At 42.8% G+C, this 15,100-nt stretch overlaps 2 protein-coding genes across 3 annotated transcripts; one reads left to right on the forward strand and one right to left on the reverse strand.

The window, feature by feature from the left end:
• The first annotated feature begins 660 nt into the window (after positions 1–660).
• LOC115205176 (RE1-silencing transcription factor) lies at positions 661–8,999 on the forward strand. 2 transcript variants are annotated; one of them, XM_029770882.1, is made up of 4 exons: positions 661–817; positions 2,334–3,241; positions 3,345–3,428; positions 3,783–8,999. In XM_029770882.1, exons 2-4 carry the CDS (start codon positions 2,350–2,352, stop codon positions 6,401–6,403), a joined length of 3,597 nt encoding a protein of 1,198 aa, XP_029626742.1. In that variant the 5' UTR covers positions 661–817; positions 2,334–2,349; the 3' UTR covers positions 6,404–8,999. The 2 variants fall into 2 exon arrangements, with proteins under 2 accessions (XP_029626742.1, XP_029626741.1); XM_029770881.1 differs by having other exon boundaries at positions 662–810.
• Positions 9,000–9,751: 752 nt separating this feature from the next.
• noa1 (nitric oxide associated 1) lies at positions 9,752–15,039 on the reverse strand. Its single transcript, XM_029770883.1, has 7 exons — positions 13,639–15,039; positions 11,967–12,131; positions 11,560–11,771; positions 10,845–10,976; positions 10,514–10,630; positions 10,280–10,397; positions 9,752–10,165 (listed from the first exon to the last, which is right to left on the reverse strand). Exons 1-7 carry the CDS (start codon positions 14,939–14,941, stop codon positions 9,933–9,935), a joined length of 2,280 nt encoding a protein of 759 aa, XP_029626743.1. The 5' UTR covers positions 14,942–15,039; the 3' UTR covers positions 9,752–9,932.
• Positions 15,040–15,100: the final 61 nt, after the last annotated feature.

Raw genomic sequence — 15,100 nt, forward strand, 5'->3', positions numbered from 1 at the left:
AAAATTTCAATTAAGATCCTTACTTTTTTATTGGCAAGACACTGATCTACTAGCTACACATTCTGAATGTATATATTACACATAACGTAAACAATGTTTCAGGATAGTTTTGAGGAAATAACCAGTCCAGCCAATATTAAAAACACTAATGATTTATTCATAAATCGTTGTACTTTGACTTGTTAAATGTTATTTATATTTAATTCAAATGTTACATGTTTGTATTACTGAGATTTATATAGCAGGAGTTTTTCTCCACAGTGTAATTTTATTTTTTTTCATAAGCGGAATAAAACATTTTGGCAAAAACGTTTGAAAATGATAATAACTCACATAATAATGCACATATTTATGAGAAGAACGTACAACAAGCATGCTTTGTTTGACCAATTGGACGATGTGATTTGGAACGAAGACTCCCTGGGTGGATGCCGCGTTCAAAACAACTGCGAACTCGGAAATCTCCGACTTCCGACTTCAGTGCGTTCAAGACAAAAGAATGTTTTGAACGGTCATCCAACTCGGAATTCCAAGTCCGGCACTCCGGCCTTTTTCTCGAGCTCCGACTTGCCGACCTGATGATCACCGAAGTCATGATTTTACATAGTTTTCCCCTGAAGTTCCCAGATGTCTTGAAAGCACCAAGAAACGCCACACTAGCTCGCGCTGACGTCAGCCAGCCTTCCCTGCGAACAGACGGAGCCAGGGTGATGTGTAGGAATGTACAGAAACTTCTTCCTTGAACAGTTTGTGTACTAGTACTTCGATAATATTGACCGAATACCGACAGGGAGTGGACACATATATACGGTAAGGTGTATGTAACCAATTAACATATTAATTGTCTATTGTTTTGAATTTGTTTAACAAACTAACTTTGACGAACAGTTTTGAAAATGGAGGCAGTGTGGGGGTTGCTGAAAGGGAGTAGGCGCTGTCCAGGGCTGATTTCAGCACGGAGATCAGGACCATGGCTAACACGCTGTTCTAAACCTTCGAAGTGTTTACACGCCTAACTTTATTTATGATATGATTCGTTTTTTAAATAAAACTAATAACATAAACATTATTTCTAAATTGTTCAAGATTATACAAGTTAACTTTGTATTGTTCGGAGTTTGCGCTTCCGCAAAACTAGTTTTCCGAGTTAAGTTTTGAGGGCCTTGCTGGACAGCGACATTCTCTGCCTCTGTCGTAGCAAGCTTACATAGCGATATGTGGAATACTATTGTTGATAAAAAGTTTGTTTTTACCAACAATCGATTCATTTGTTAACGATATGAAATACTGCAACTTTCCACTTGTATTGTTGAGATCTAGTGGATAGGCTATAACTCAGAAATTGTATTTTTAGTCATCGTATTCTCTTTAGATTATTTTGATACAAGCATGTTACAAAGTATGTCTACTCTACACAGTTTTGTGCTTAGAAAGTAAATATATGTAAATTGTGTTTAAGTATTTAGTAAATATTACCACTTAGGCCTATATATTTTGTTTGGCATGGAGATCAAACAACCCAGTGCACAATTGTATTTTTGTATTTCCAGTTCTTATTTTCTCTTCATACTAGTTAGAATGTAGGACAAACTACTGTAGTTGTTGGGCGCTGTCGACGAAGTTGGTGGTGCTGTTTCAAAATGGCCGAACACAAATTTCTGTGCATGCAAACACAGGCCTAGGTGACTGGATTTTACCAAAGCACAGTGTCAAAGTAAAAGTAGGCCCACAATGAAGTTATGAAACATACATTTTGAAGTGGTGGTATATTTTTGGTCGTTTTGTGTTACATTTTTATATATATGAAAAATATTTTTTTCTTTATTACATTTAATAAAGGTAAATATAATTTCATACAAATGAACATTGTAATCGGTTATATAGTCACATACCAGTACATTGCATCGATATGCACAGCAGACCGCATGAAGACAAGGAATCAATATGATGAAGGTGTACTGTAATTGTGTTGGTTTAGCATACTTTCTTTATCTATTTTGACACTTGTATTGATGACATTTGTGATTTCTTTCTTGGATGCACCATTCCTGGATTATCATAAAAACATCCTATGCTATAAATTCCAAATAACTGATTCAGAGAAGGTATGGTGACATGGTTGGTAGTTGCTTGGACAACTTGCAAGCCATATCACTTTAATGAATTGGGACCAAGTGTATGTTACTTCAGTTGTCTGGTCTTTTGAAGGCCTGTTAAAACTCAAACTCTCTTTGACTACTACTACTACTAGCATTTTAGTTCTGAAAATGAAAACATATCTTAATTGAAGTTTTTTGATCCATGACCTCCGGTTCTGCTCTCATCACCCACAGCAACAGCCCTGTCAGCATGGCTTCTCAGACAGTGTATCCAATGGGATTGGTCATGTTCTCCACCTCAGTTGGCATGCCCATGGCGGAGGATGCCCAGGGGTTGGCTGAGCTTCCACACAATGAGCTGCCGGCCCCGCAGCTGGTCATGCTCGCCAACGTAGCCTGTGAAAACCCAGCAGAAGGGAAGGAGATGATGGAGCTTCAAACTGTCGGCAGCTACTCCGATAGTGAAGACGAGAACATCATCCGATACAGTTACGATAGCCATGAGAGAGAGATGTGTATCGTAGAATACCCAGAGTCTCCACGGGCTGCCCTTTCCCAGGTTGAGGCAATAGATGAGGAGGAAGAAGGGATTGACCTGTCCAAACCCTCTGACCAGCGCCCTTTTAGCCCTTCCACCCCTACCACCCCTTCTACACGTCTGGGCATGATCATGGAGTCAGCTAAGAAGAAGAAACCTTTGTTCTGTAAACCCTGCAACTACCAGGCCCAGTGCGAGAAGGAGTTTGTAACCCACATCCAAATCCACAGCGCCAATAGGATGATCGCAGTGAAACGCATGGTGGGGGACAAGGCACGGGAGAAAGAGACGTTGGCGGGACCAGATCAAGAGGCGCAGAGCGGTGATGGTGGGGCCAACAACAAAGGGCTGATCCGCTGTGAGCGCTGCGGCTACAACACCAACCGATACGACCATTACATGGCTCACCTCAAGCACCACGAGAAGGAGGGCGACGACCAGAGGGTCTACAAATGCACCATCTGCACGTATACCACTGTCAGCCAGTACCACTGGAAAAAGCACCTCAGGAACCATTTCCCCAGTAAGCTCTTCACCTGCAACCAGTGCAGCTATTTCTCGGACCGTAAGAACAACTACGTGCAGCATATCCGCACTCACACAGGTATGTCAAATATAACCTATTCACTCCAAGTATGCACTTAATGGTCAAAGTATGATTTTTTTCTTTTTTAACAGTATAGGTAACTCTGTTTTTTCTACTTTAGGGGAGCGTCCTTTTCGATGTCCGTACTGTGAGTACTCAAGCTCCCAGAAGACCCATCTTACCAGGCATATGAGAACACACTCGGGTGAGTGTCTAACACAGGCTACATGACAAAGAGGCCTGACTGTACATATTTCTATTATATGACACAAATATGATTGATTGTGCATAGATATAGGTCTCTGTTTTGGTGTCCTCTCATAGTCAACTTTTTCTCCTTATGTTGCATTCGCTGGAGCAGATGGTTTTGGATAAGAACGGTAAAGTGGTTTGCGATACGTGCTGTGAGATGCTTAGTGTTCGACTTGTAATTGTTGCTTGTCTCTCTGTATTGTGGTCCATCTTCCCTGCATGAAATGTGTGCCAGTGTTCCCATTGATGTTAACAGCAGTTAAAATGTCTCTAAACTGACCATTTTCCACATTGCTTTCCTTGGCAGGTGAAAGGCCTTTCAAATGTGACCGCTGCAACTACCTGGCTGCCAATCAGCATGAGGTGACACGCCATTCCAGACAGGTTCACAATGGACCCAAGCCCCTATGCTGCCCCCACTGCCCATACAAGACGGCTGACCGCAGCAACTACAAAAAGCACGTGGAGCTCCACCTCAACCCGCGTCAGTTCCTTTGCCCTGTCTGCAAGTATGCTGCTTCCAAGAAGTGTAACCTACAATATCACATCAAGTCTAGACACCCTGGCTGCCCACAGATCGCAATGGATGTGTCAAAGGTCAAGCTGCGTGTCAAGAAACCTGATTCTGATGAATTCACAGATGAGTACACCATGGTGAATGGAATAGCAAAGTTTGAGCTGTCAGCAATTGATGGTGATGAGGAGGAGGGACCAGAGATCTCTGGAGCTGATAAACAATCAAGCCCTATCAATCTCTCGACCAAGAGCAGCAAATCTAGCACTGTTCAAGCAGTAGAAAGCATGGCAATGGACAAGACCCCCAAGAAATGTGACAACTCTCCTGTCAAAGAGACCAAGAAGAGCAGCAAACCTAGCACTGTTCAAGCAGTAGAAAGCATGGCAATGGACAAGACACCCAAGAAATGTGACAACTCTCCTGTCAAAGAGACCAAGAAGAGCAGCAAACCTAGCCCTGTTCAAGCAGTAGAAAGCATGGCAATGGACAAGACCCCCAAGAAATGTGACAACTCTCCTGTCAAAGAGACCAAGAAGAGCAGCAAACCTAGCACTGTTCAAGCAGTAGAAAGCATGGCAATGGACAAGACCCCCAAGAAATGTGACAACTCTCCTGTCAAAGAGACCAAGAAGAGCAGCAAACCTAGCCCTGTTCAAGCAGTAGAAAGCATGGCAACGGACAAGACCCCCAAGAAATGTGACAACTCTCCTGTCAAAGAGACCAAGAAGAGCAGCAAACCTAGCCCTGTTCAAGCAGTAGAAAGCATGGCAACGGACAAGACCCCCAAGAAATGTGACAACTCTCCTGTCAAAGAGACCAAGAAGAGCAGCAAACCTAGCCCTGTTCAAGCAGTAGAAAGCATGGCAATGGACAAGACCCCCAGGAAATGTGACATCTCCTCTGTCAAAGAGATACCTAAAAAGGCAAAGGACAAGGCAGAGAAAAAGGTAACACTGAAACGCAAGAGTACAGAGATGAACAGTGAGAAAACAAAGCAGAATGTTACCCTGAAGGAGAGCGGGAAGGAGGCCGCAGTTGTGGTTGAAATAGCAGGCAATAAAGTTAAGAGAAGTCCCAAAAAACAGATGACTGGGAAAACAAGTGTTCAAGATAAGACCGAAATAAAGGAAAAAGTTCAAAAGGCGGGTTTGGAAGAGGACAGTGCTGAGAAATCAGTCGAGAGGTTCGAGAAAGATATGCTAGAGAGGGAGAATATGGAGAAAGCGAAGGAGGAAAACAAGAGGCTGGAGGAGGAGAAAAAAGAGCAGCTGAAGACACTGAAGAATGAGAAAGAAGGAAAAGAGAACAAAAACGCAATAAAATCTCAGAAGAGTACTTCCAAAAAAAATGAGAAAGTGGTTGAAAAGACTGTTGAAAAAGCGCCTCAAAGTCTGGAAGCACCAGTGAAAAAACAAGGAGAGAAGAGCAAGACGAAGCCAGTGAAGAGAAAAACTACAGAGGCCTTGGACTTATCAATGAAGGAATCTCCTGATGAGGCCTGCACCAACATTAAGGCCAAACGGTTGAAAATCAAGACCACTGACAAGTCACAAACAAAAGCCAGTACCCCCCGAAGCAAAACTACTGAGCCTTGCCCAGCGTCCGAGCAGAAGGACCCAGTAGACCAGATGATGTACTCGCCTGTAGTGAAAAAGCTGAAAAAGACCGAAAAGAGCAACAAGAAAGAAGCAAGCCCTGGAGAGACCAAGGCTTCCAGTGAGAACAAGGTGTGTTCCATCATTGAGAACACCTTTAGCCCCCCTGAAAGCAAAACATGTCCTGCCACAGAGCTTCAGCCAACAGTTGTACAGGAAGAGCAGCAGGCATCTGACCAGGAGACTGTCCCATCTCTGGATACATCTACTGGGCAGAGCCCGGCAGAAGAACGGCCCAGTAATGGGGAAAACAACCTTGCGCGGCAAAATGTATCCCCAACCAAGGACACAACCCCACGGGCTGAGCAGGCTGAGGTCGCCGACAAAGCAGAGGAAACTCCTACTCCTGAAGGCTTCAGCAGCGCCGACGAGTCCCCATCTCCCATAGAAAGTGACGTCTCTCGCGATTTCAGACGGGCACAGGGAGAACCATCAACACCAACAACATCCTCCCTGGAGCTCCCTAGGCCAAGAGGAAAGCCTACTGAAACCGAGGAAGACGAGGGCATCCACAGCCATGACGGAGGAAGTGAGATCAGTGACAGCGCCTCGGAGGGCAGTGACGATTCAGGGCTCAACGGGCTGGCGGCAGCCGCGGGTAAACTGGCCAATGACCCTGAAACTCCCACAGAAGAGATTCCGACTCCAACTGAACTCAAGAGTCACATGTGCGTCTTCTGTGACCGTAGCTTCCCCTTGGAGGCGGAGTTCCGTCGGCACCTGAATCGGCACCTGGTGAATGTGTATTATCTTTGACAATGCTTCCAAGCCGGACAAGTGAGTGCCTGCAGAGCAGGGAGCTTTGATTCCAGCGGTGTATTTTGCTTGACCCTTTCCCCCTGTTATAAAACATATGTATAGTTGTCTGTGTCAACATATTAACAGTAGATATTCAGTTACCTTGCATTAGTGCTCACGGTTACTGCTGTATAAAATATGAATATTCTATGGTATGCCTAAAACTATCTGACCGTCTTTGTAATACCAGCTTTAGGCAGACTAGTTCAATTGATAATTGGTGTCTGGGCTTTCATGTATTGGTTCCCAGACTGTTTGACTATAAATTCTACAGTTCTTATTTTCAAACAGAAATCATAGAGGATATGTGAGTTGACACCATGTGAGGTCCAAAACCTAATGTTCATGGTTTGGCATTTGGCTGAGAAATTATGAAAATATGGGATACAATTTTTTTTGGCTTGTAAATCTCGTATGGTTATGCAACTAACTAAAAGCTAACCATTCTGTAATAGCGTTGTATATACAAGTAACTGCCAAAATAAAGGTGTTGGGCCACCACAAGCTGCCATAACAGCTTCAATGCGTTTTGGCATAGATTCTACAACTGCCTGGAACTCTATTGGAGGGATGCGACGCCATTCTTCCACGAGAAATTCCATCATTTGGTGTTTTCTTGATGGTGGTGAAAAATGCTCTCTCAGATACCATTCCACAATCTCCCATAAGTGTTTAATTGGGTTGAGATCTGGTGACTGAGACAAAAACACTTTAAACCCCCATGCTGCTTTGATACCCCTCTTTCAAATCACTGAGATCTCTTCTTCTAGCCACGGTAGCCAAAATAAGGGGCAACTGGGCCTTTTTATACATGACCCCAACCCTAAACATGATGGCATGTGGATTGCTTAATTAACTCAGGAATCACACTTGTGTGGAAGCACCTGCTTTCAATATACTTTGTATCTCTCATTTGCTCGAGTGTTTCCTTTATTTTGGCAGTTACCTGGATTTTGCATAGTGGTTGATATTCAAGAAATCGCTACACCTTTTTTTTAGTTCACAAACCGGTTGAGCTTTCTATAGAAGAACCATCAGCCCCGTTGAAGAACAACAACCGTAAATCAATTATGAAAGGAAGTGTTTACACTTTTTCAATGAAGAACCAAAGAAACCCTAGGGAGACAAGATTAGAAGGACCCAGGTGGTCCATGCCAAATAACCCAGAGAATAATGGTGCTCTCACTCCTATTGTGCGAGTCCACTCCAGTGAAGCGACCTGTCTCCGAAATGGGGACGAGGACTGCATGTTCAAAGTCCACCATTTAGGGAGCACTTGACAACTACTTTGATTTCTTTATTTTATTGATAACATCAATAGATTTCTTTTTAAACATTGTATACATCTTATCAATCTGTACAATGGACTAACTAGTCTCTTCATCACAAACACTTTATAGGTGTTAATTGCCATGACTCATGACTCTTAGTCGAATTGATGAAATATGAAATGGGGCGAGGTTTCTTTGGGTTCATCCGGCACAAGTGTGTATAGAATTGTTTCTTGCGTTAATGTTTGAATTATGTTGTCACTTTTTGTATATCCAAGTACATTTAGTCATACAAAAAGAAAACTCGTACTACTCATTAACAAATGCACAACTAATATGGGAGGTAGGGTGTTACTGGCCCTTGAAATGTATAGGCCTATAGAACTTAAGATCAGGATGAAAAGGATACTATGTTGCTATCACTGATAGAGAATGGACCGCTAACATTGAAAACAAGTTGTGAAATGGATGTTTGTGCACACATCTGAAACTTTGCCATTATCAGTTTTGTTTGATTTCAGAAAATGCCCAAAGATGATTTTTTTTTTACAGTTGAGCCTGTGAAGATACCGGTAGTTCTACATTCTTTTTTTTTGCCTTCGACAATCATTATTTTCTGGTTTTGTTTTGATGTTTTTGCATATTAACAGTGTAGCTTTGTTAATTGAGTCACATTTTCCTACAGTAAGAGGTCTGATTTCAATGATATTGTTGTTACACGGTCTAACTTTATAACCATTCCTTGAAGTTTAGTTGTAACTGCTTGATTACTCTGCAGATCGAACCCATCAACTTGATTTCTCGCAGTTATCACCCCACTCATGTTTTACAGAATTGTGCCTCCAAAGCTTAGCTTGTTTGTGCCGTCAGTGATAAACTTATTTCATCTGCATCTAGTTCTGTGTTCTATTGAGGTGATTGGTAGACTTAGCTAATAAAAATGCCATGTGTACTCTTAGTAAATTCAGTGCAATATTGTGTTTTGGGTATGATGCCAAAGTGAGAAGGTATAGAAATTTAAAGACTTATGTTTTGAGTTTGACTATTGGAAGGCATAGAATAGTACCAGGGTTCCCTGGAAAACTGGTCGAATTTAGCCCGATGCACTCTTATCTAGATGGTTAGATTCCGTGTCACTGTAAATGATCTAATTTTTTTGTTCACTTCCTGTATTGTGCTTTTTAGTTGATAGGAAAAGTTGTTCATTCTTTGTAACCATTTTGTATTCACATATTGTGTAATCATATGTACCGTAAAACATCAATTAAATGCAGTCTCAAATAGCCGCCTGTCCCTTTTAATATTTAAGGTTACCACGGACACAGCTGATATTCCCAGTCATGTGCATTTAAACAATTTTACAATTCTGTCATTGTTAGCCATGGTGCCATCAAAAAATAAAACGCGATATAAAATGCATGGTGCTGAAGCACAAAATCGGGGGTGTATGATAGGCAGCCTTTGCAAGTCTGATCTGCGATGGATTTGTTATTTTTATACTGGTCGCAAACAGTGTGGATGTCTTTCCAACATTTTATTGAGCAAAAGCTGTGAGCATTAGAGAAATAGAAGCCTGGCTTTAATAAGCGGCGGTTGTGTTCAGTGAATTTTTTTAAATTAACGCCCGGGCTATTAATTGAAGTTTTAGCCTATATCCGTCATTTACTGTTTGCAGTTAGTGAAGAAATGTACTATTTTTTTCAATTCAATAATTGCCAACAAACTTTAATACTGTCAAAGTGGGGAGTTATTGGACATTGTCCCCAAGACTTTGAAAACAATTGGCCATTTAAAACCTTGTTGTGCATTTAAAACAAACATCCTGTACCATTTTCTGCTCTACATTTTTAAATAAAAAGTTGATGGTGTGCGATTCCTTTCCATTTCTTACATTTTCTGCAGTTACTAATACGTTTAAAAAGTATATTACGTTTCAAAATAGTTTAAGAAAAAAAGTGATTCACTAAAGGTTCCCTGCCTGCTGTCTAAATGGAAAGAAAGCAATGTAAATTGAAGCATAAGTCTACACATCGATAAACAAATACAACTGTTTATATGTAGGTTATTTATAATTGTTACATTTACAGACAATTTTACAAAACCCAGAGCTGAAAAAAATCCATAACTGAAAGTCACAAATATCACAAATAAATATCCAGTACAAAAAGCCTCTTGACATGAAAGCCCTTGTTGCCCCATAGAGGTTGTTACGCACTTCATTTTTTCTTCTTCACCTTGAGCCTCTCTGCTCCTTTGTAGGACATGCTGGTGTCCACCAGGGCCTGGGGTTTCCTGGTCTTATAAGCAACAGACTTCTTGATGCGCTCTCCCTTCAGGTTAACGATGTTGGGGAGTAGAGGTGGACTCCTCAGGGAAAGCCCTGCACCCACTGGCGCATGGGCACGCAGCAGGAGACTGTTCCCCTCCACTCCTGTCACTGCCACCCATCCTAAGAATAGAATACATTTTTTTAAATTCGGTAGCGCTAGGCTTTTGAAAAATACCAACCCTGAAACGTCTGGGTCGGCTGGTTGATCAATTTGTAATTATGTGTGTGTATTACCTGCAGAGGAAAACTTGATATCAGCACTGGCTTTCTGATAACCCTGCCCCTTCAGCTCAAAATCTTGGGAGACAAGAGGGGGGAATTCCTTCATGCGTTCTTCTCCACCCATTGGTACCTATCCACACAGAGTTCTTCATGTTGATAACATTATTTGTAAACTTGTTTTGTAGTACCATTTCAGAAAGAGCTTATATGTCCTTAAACTGAGTTAAGTAAGCAGCATCAACTTACTCCCAGCAGGATTTGACCAGCATGCTTCTGATAAATGCTGTCAGCCTTGTCCAGACTGGTTATGTGAATCGGGACCCGGTTGGAAGCAATGACTGAGAACCAGCAGGACTTCTCACCCTGGGAAATGAATATTACGTCTCAAAGTCAAAGAGTGCACCACTGTTTCGATGTCACAGTTGAGCATGGTTATTTGTTATGTTATTAGGATCCCCATTAGCTGTTGCAGCAGCTACTCTTCCTTGGGTCCACACAAAACATGAAAGTGACATAATACGGAACATAAATAGACAAGAACAGCTCAAGGACACAAGCAACAATGAAAGGCATTCACCTGAAGGTAATCAATTCGGCCTAGAGCTCCCAGGAATAGCGACATTCCAGGTTTCAACACAAATGTCCTGGGTACGATGGCTTGTGTGGGCACCACCAACTTCACCTCCTGCTCTGTCAACAGATCGAGGACCTAACAAACATGAGAGAGGGGGGGAGATGAATGGATGGCATTGTTCTGTTCAACACTAGTTAGGGCTTGTCTTAAAAGAAAACCTTTATGAGTGGTACAATGCAATAATAAACTAAACATAAATCTACTGCAGTGACACACAAGATGGTTGATCCATAAATCTGTTCCATTGTAAATATATCCTGGCATCCCACTTGTGTAAATGATACTTCCAAACGTGATGTAGTAATAGGAGAGGAATAACAAGGGACTCCTTCTCCCCCAGGGGATAAGCTAAGGAACTACTTTCATCTGTCAACTCACTAGCATCAGAAGGGAAACTTAGTCAAAGGGTATTAATTAGTCCCAAGTGTTCTCTCCTAGTGCTGGTAAACAGTTACATCATGCATACATGCCGTTTCAAGAGGATGCAGGGGTGTGTCTGAAATGGCACCCTATTCCCTATATAGTGCACAACAATAGGTTGCTATTTTGGACAGATTCCAGGATTGTAATGAGTTGCATTGCAATCTATGAAATAATATGGGCAAAGTTAAAGCGTGGCAGTAACAGTGGAGCCAAGAGCGAATAGGAAGTAGCTCACGTCATGCTCTTTCATGATGCCAGGGGTGTCATAGAGCCAGTGTGCGTCTTTCAGTTCGTTGAGCGTCAAGTCCACTTCCGTAGAAGGGTTGGAAAGAGTACGGTCTCTCTCCTTGTCAATCATATCCTCTCCATAGGCCAGACTATCAGGATCAAACTCTATCAGGCCTCTGTTGGATTCTACGTTGGTACGGAACGTCCTCCCAATGCGACCTAAACCAACATAGGATTTTTAATAATTACCCTGCATTAAGAGTACAAACCTATAAGCAGCAATGCAAGCCATTGAAAACACAGAAGGCCAAGGGTTAAGCTGTATGGGTTGTCCTATTCCACCCCTTGGTATTTAGGCTACCCTGTTGGGGTTACCATCAGTCGTATCCCTAACAGCCAACACCAATCTCTTACCCACTAGGTAGCCCTGCTTGCTGAACTGCTCTAGTCTCTTGAGCTCCTGTGGAGAGAGATCACTCTCGGTCTGCTTGGAGGCGCTCTGGAGCCTCTCGGACCTCCTGAACATGCGATACGGGGTGGGGTTGATGATGGGGAACTTCAGGAGGTTCAGGGTTGTACCTGTGGATCATATTCAATTTCAAATACAATTTAAGAATTTGTTTTCAACATTTTAGAGACTTGAGCCTATACACAAACAGACATACTCTGAGTGTACAAACCATTAGGACCACATGCTCTTTCCATTATATAGACTGACCATATGAATCCAGGTGGAAGCTATGATCCATTATTGAGGTCAGTTGTTAAATCCACTTCAATCAGTGTAGCTGAAGGGGAGGAGACAGGCTAAAGAAGGATTTTGAAGCCTCGAACAATTGAGACATGGATTGTGTATGTGTCATTCAGAGGGTGAACAGGAAAGACAAAATATTTACGTGCCTTTGAATGAGGTATAGTAGTAGGTGCCAGGCGCACCTGTTTGTGTCAAGAACTGCAACGCTGAGGGGCCTCCCAAGTGGCGCAGCGGTCTAAGGCACAGAATCGCAGTGCTAGAGGTGTCACTACAGACCCGGGTTCGATCCCGGGCTGTATCACACCCGGCCGTGATCGCGAGTGCCATGGGGTGGCACACAATTGGCCCAGCATTGTCTGGGTTAGGGGAGGGTTTGGCCGGCGGTAGTCATCACACTCTAGTGACTCCTTGTGGCGGGCCGGGTGCCTGACCTCAGTCGTCAGTTGAAGAGTTTTTCCGCCTACACATTGGTGCGGCTGGCTTTCGGGTTAAGCGGGCGGGAGTTAAGAAGTACGGTTTGGTCATGTTTCGGAGGATGCGTGACTCGAGCCCGTTGGGGAGTTTCAGCATTTAAATTTTTTTTATTTTACCTTTATTTAACTAGGCAAGTCAGTTAAGAACAAATTCTTATTTTCAATGACGGTCTAGGAACAGTGGGTTAACTGCCTTGTTCAGGGGCAGAACGACAGATTTTTACCTTGTCAGCTCTGGGATTTCAACTTGCAACCTTTCGGTTACTAACCACTAGGCTACCCTGCCGCCCCAAGATCGAAATTGGTGTGAAAAAGGGGGTAAAATACAACAAAATATTTGTAAAATTAACTGCATCGCTGCTGGGTTTTTCACGCTCAACAGTTTGCCGTGTGTATCAAGAATGGTTCCCCACCCAAAGGACATCCAGACAACTTGACAACTGTGGGAAGCACTGGAGTCAACATGGGCCAGCATCCCTGTGGAATGCTTGACACCTTGTAGAGTCCATGCCCTGACAAATTGAGGCTGTTCTAGGGCGCAACTCAATATTAGGAAGGTGATCCTAATGTTTGGTATACTCACTGTAGGTGTTATTGGTTCAAGCTTTTCATCAATGTGACTGAAAAAGTAATTGGAATGTAAAACTTTTTCAAGACTTCTGATTACAGCAGTAGAAAGGAGAGAGTTCTATAAATAAGCTCTACAACAGTCAGACGGCATGTGTGCTATCACAAGGTCATGTTCTCAACAAAATAACCTATTCAACAAGAAGCTTTTTGTTCACGGCCTTGTTTGAGTGTTTGTAATGCATCTTATAGTGGAACTTTGGGTTACAGGCTGGGCAGAGCTCTATCTTACCAGGCCATGGAGATATGGTAGCTTTGTGGATCACATCCGAGGCCCTGGATTTGCAGTAGTCGGACTCCAGTAGACTGTTGAACAGTGTGGATTTCCCAGCGTTGGCTGTTCCTACCAGATACACGTCTCCCTTGTACTTCCACGATCTCTGAAGACTTGAGATGAGATTTTCTATTCCGTATCCCGTTTTGGCACTGATGAGGTGGGTATCTTTGATATTATCACTGGAAATGCCTACATCAGCACAGTACATGGAAAGCTGACGTTTAATCCTTTGCAAGTAGTTTTCAGAGTCTCCAGGGAGCAAGTCCACTTTATTACCCAGAACCACTATGTGTTTGTTTTCTCCAACAAGCTCTAGCAAGTCTGGTACTATGGAGTCTGGGATGTCCAGAAGATCTACAATCAACAGTACCAATGCTTTCTCTGATTTGACCCTGCGGACTATATCCCGATATTCCTCCTTGGACATCTTGACAGTCAATGCCTTTTGGTGGTGTGTGAGCAAGTAGCAACGTTGACAAATTGCCCTTTTCAATTCGTCTTCCTCTAGCAAAAGTTTATACTTCTCACTTGGAAGATAGCCTGCCACATCAGGTGCAATGCAGTGCATGACCGCGCCACATCCGTTGCAGCAGGTGTCACTGACAGGTTCCTCCATATCTGGTGTACCATAGATTCTCTGCTGTCCTTTAAGTTTCTTTTTCTTACTCGTTTCCTTGAGAGGGAACCCTACATCATAAAACTCGATGAGAGAATCAGGGCTCACCGTCTCCAGTTTGGTGACGGTCCCATCTTTCAATGACCGCAGCTGTTGCTCCAGAGTCCTCTGCTGCTTCTCGGAGCCTGACCGTGGCGGCAACCTCTTGTCTTCTTTGGAAATCATGGGGACAGCATTCACATGGAGCTGACCACGAAGTTGGTCAACGTGACTATCTTCCGGCTCAATGTAGTCCATGAAAACAAATTCCTCCTCTTTTTCTGGCTCTATGGAGGCGTGTGTCCCCTGATTTTTTACATTTTTACCCAGCTCTTGAGTTTCACCGCTTGCTCCTCTTGCAGTGCTGTAAAACCTGGTCATCCATGTGCCATTCAATACAAAAGGAAGTGCCTGATGGAAAACGCTTCCTCCAAACACAGAAGTATACTGCCTTGGTAGAGCAGGTGATGATATCCATTTGGTCCTATGCTTTACAGATCGACATGGAACTGAAAGATGTCGAGAACATTTACAAGTAACAAGTTCACGTAGCGGGACTTGCAACAATTTATACATCTTTACAAACGAATACAATTGAATCATACATTAGAAACCACAGTGAAATAACATAACCTTGAATAAAAACGCATGTGTGTCGCTATTGCAAGAAACCATTCATATCCTGACAGGAACTTACGTATCCGGAAAGGCCGTTTATTTACGTTTCCAACTATTAAGATTCGACATCTAATATAATAAAAC

This window comes from Salmo trutta, chromosome 13 (genome assembly GCF_901001165.1).
Source record: "Salmo trutta chromosome 13, fSalTru1.1, whole genome shotgun sequence".
NCBI classification, from domain to species: domain Eukaryota; kingdom Metazoa; phylum Chordata; class Actinopteri; order Salmoniformes; family Salmonidae; genus Salmo; species Salmo trutta.